Below are 3,102 nucleotides of genomic sequence, written 5' to 3'. Positions count from 1 at the left end.
AATAAATTAGTCGTAATTTGTAATTATAAATTTATTAGGAAGATAATATCTATATAAATTTTATATATGTTTAATGTTTATAAAAAAACAAAGCGCGTGTACACCAGTTCAACCTACTCTAGACGAGTGGGAGGTGGGGTGTTCAATTCCCCCTAAAAACATTCATATTTTAAAAGCTTTAAAAATTAGGCGAAATTCTTAAAACTTCACATAACCGCTTCAGAGCGAAATGCTGAAATTTGAAACGAAGCGTGAAGCATATGTTTCATGAAAGATACGCTTCACATGACCGCTTTGGAGCGATATGTTGAAATTTGAAGCGAAGCGTACGCTCCGAACCGTGAAGCGTACGCTTTTAAAAACCATGATGAAAATATTTGTTTATATAAAAACCGTCCCAATAGGTTAATTTGGCCATTTGTTTGCCTACGAACCACCGCACAAAAGTCGGTTATCCTATCTCATGGACAAGCAGACCATCATATTTGGGTAGTCTACTAGTCTCATTAGAGATGCCCTAAGAAATCATACTTCAGCTAAGAAATGATGTATTAGCTGGGAAACCAGTAACCATGAGGCAACGATTGTGATATCATCATGACGTCTAATCTGTGAAACTAGTCACCATGATCTAACGGCCCAGAAATTGTTTGGCGGTTACGATTCTCCATGTACTCCAGCCACAAACAGAAATCTCGAGCATGCAATATTTGTCATTGATTAACTGCAGCCATTTCGTTCATTTCCAAAATGCTTATAACGCGTAATCACTAATCCCTAAAAAGTTATCATTAGCGACTTAGATAGATAGATAGATAGAGCTTGATTCTATGAACCGGAGATCTTAAATGCGTCATTACCCTCGCTAATTGTGCTGTAACCTCCTTCATTGAATTTATTTATTATCTCCTTATCTCACCGCAAAACATAACATATATCCTCTCTCCTCTTGTATCCTCGTATATTTTCTTTTGAAGCGCTATACAAAAAGCATAATATTCGACAACAAATTCTCCGTGTGCATAATCTACACCGCTGTTATAAAACACCTCTAATAGTCTATTTTACATCGTTAAACAGTAGTTCCTCCCCTAAAAATAAAGCATATATCTGCCGTATCAGTCTACTTACGGTAGATTTATATACGTGTACATAGATTTAAGTGGAAGACTTTATTCACAGCCAGCATCCTTAATTAATTTCTTGGTTGATTATTATGGACATTAATAACAATTTCTCGACAAATTCTACCGAGTTAATCCTTTTTTGTAACTCCCAATAATTTTCTTTTGCACGAACTACAAATTCTTTTGTATTTATATAATTTCTTTTCTTATTTCAAACCCCAAAAACATCTCTCTATCTCTCTGAGTTTCACTCTCACTTTCTCTTCAGTATACTATCTATAATATGGATCTAATCAACCGTTTTGGCCATGTAAAGATTGAGAATGAACAAGTTTTTGATTGGTTTGGCAATGGAGAATCAGTACCCGAGCCACCAACATGGTAAGACTAGATATATATTAAGAAAGCTTTCTACTTATCCTTGTATTTTTTTTCTATTTTTGTTTCCTTTTCCTTTGCATGCATAGCACATATAGCTAGCACAGTACCATGCATTCTAACTCTCTCTCTCTCTCACTCTCACACAGGAAGCAAGACTTTCCAATCCCACCTTCCATTGATATTCATCAAGAGTTTTATAACAACTATTCAACTTTTTATGAACTTACATATTATGATAATCCACCTTTTGATTTATCAACGGAGATGATGGATAACACTATTCTATATGATCAAACCCAGCATGATCACAAACTATTCAACATAACTGATGATTTCAAAATCATGAACTCTAAATTTCTCTCTCTAGAAGAATACTTTCCATCCGGATGTCTTGAAGATCTATCAGTTCAACCATTGAATTATGCTCCTCCACCTAATGATGAAACACGTAACAGTATTACTAAAGTTTCTACTGATACTAGTGGTAACCCTAATTTTTCTCATGATCAGGAGGTTCAGAACTACCCATCAGATGTCATAAAAATGGAAAGCAGAGAAATTTTTGAAGGTGGTTTCAGTTTTTTTAAGAAAGATGAAGGTCATAGAGAGATGATTAAGACCGGTATTACTTATAACCCCCCAGCGTCTTATCGACCGAGGTCGACGACGAAATCATTATCCATTGATTTTGATGACATCTCGAAGCATTTTGATGTTCCGATAACGAAAGCAGCAAAGAGAATGAATGTCGGCTTGACGGCTTTGAAGAAAAGATGCAGAGAACTGAATATTAATAGATGGCCTCACAGGAAAATTCAAAGTTTGAAGTCACTCATTGACAATCTAAAGGTAAATATAACCACAACACACCGCATGTGACGTTCTTTATATTCACTGCGTACAGCTTTTAGCTAAGGTGTTTTCTTTTGACGTGCTCATACTCATAGAGGTTGCAGGGGTTCAATACTTCTTGCGTGATTGATTAACTGAACTTCAAGTTGTTTCGACTAGGATTCCTGTATATATATTGTAAATTATACCGACTATCCTCTTCTTTTTACATGCATATATGCACACAGTTTTCTGTAGTAGTAATGCCCTGTTATTGTTTATGAGAAATTCATTTTTTGTACTAATGCTTTTGATCTCAAAACTTTTTATGTAGGAAATGGGTTATTGTGATCCTAGAGATACTGAAATGTTAGAAGAAGATATAAGGAGGATGGAGAAATTCCCGGATATAGAATTGAATCTCAGAACGAAGAAACTAAGACAGGCTTGTTTTAAAGCTAACTTCAAAAAGAGAAGAGCATCATCATTGTCCTGCTCCTAGCCTACTTTTGTTTTCAGCACATCCTTAATGGATGATTAATTAAGGAGCATCATCATCCTGGGGGCCTTATGCCTGATTAACTAGTTAGTAGTAACAATCTGTCATTTGATCACTTTAAGTACATTTTGTTTTAGTTTGTTTGGAGGAGAAAGATTAAAATTGTATTGATCAGAAAGCATGGAACATATACAAGTGTGTCCACTATTGCTATTTCGTTATCTTAATTACAATCTATAATCACTTTTCAACCAGGTTTCAAAA

At 35.0% G+C, this 3,102-nt stretch overlaps 1 protein-coding gene across 1 annotated transcript; it reads left to right on the top strand.

The window, feature by feature from the left end:
• Positions 1-1,410: 1,410 nt before the first annotated feature.
• LOC113295519 (protein RKD4-like) lies at positions 1,411-2,841 on the top strand. Its single transcript, XM_026543849.1, has 3 exons — positions 1,411-1,508; positions 1,655-2,357; positions 2,674-2,841. The coding sequence occupies exons 1-3, from the start codon at positions 1,411-1,413 to the stop codon at positions 2,839-2,841; spliced, it is 969 nt and encodes a 322-aa protein (XP_026399634.1).
• Positions 2,842-3,102: the final 261 nt, after the last annotated feature.

This window comes from Papaver somniferum, chromosome 7 (genome assembly GCF_003573695.1).
Source record: "Papaver somniferum cultivar HN1 chromosome 7, ASM357369v1, whole genome shotgun sequence".
NCBI classification, from domain to species: Eukaryota; Viridiplantae; Streptophyta; class Magnoliopsida; order Ranunculales; family Papaveraceae; genus Papaver; species Papaver somniferum.
The sequence above is the reverse complement of the archived record's forward strand: the minus strand, read 5'-3'. Positions and strand labels throughout refer to the sequence as shown.

Coding starts and splice junctions, on each gene's coding strand:
- LOC113295519 (XM_026543849.1), top strand. CDS start 1,411: ATGGATCTAATCAACCGTTTTGGCCATGTAAAGATTGAGAATGAACAA. Junction 1,509..1,654: donor GTACCCGAGCCACCAACATG/GTAAGACTAGAT, acceptor ACTCTCACACAG/GAAGCAAGACTTTCCAATCC. Junction 2,358..2,673: donor CACTCATTGACAATCTAAAG/GTAAATATAACC, acceptor CTTTTTATGTAG/GAAATGGGTTATTGTGATCC.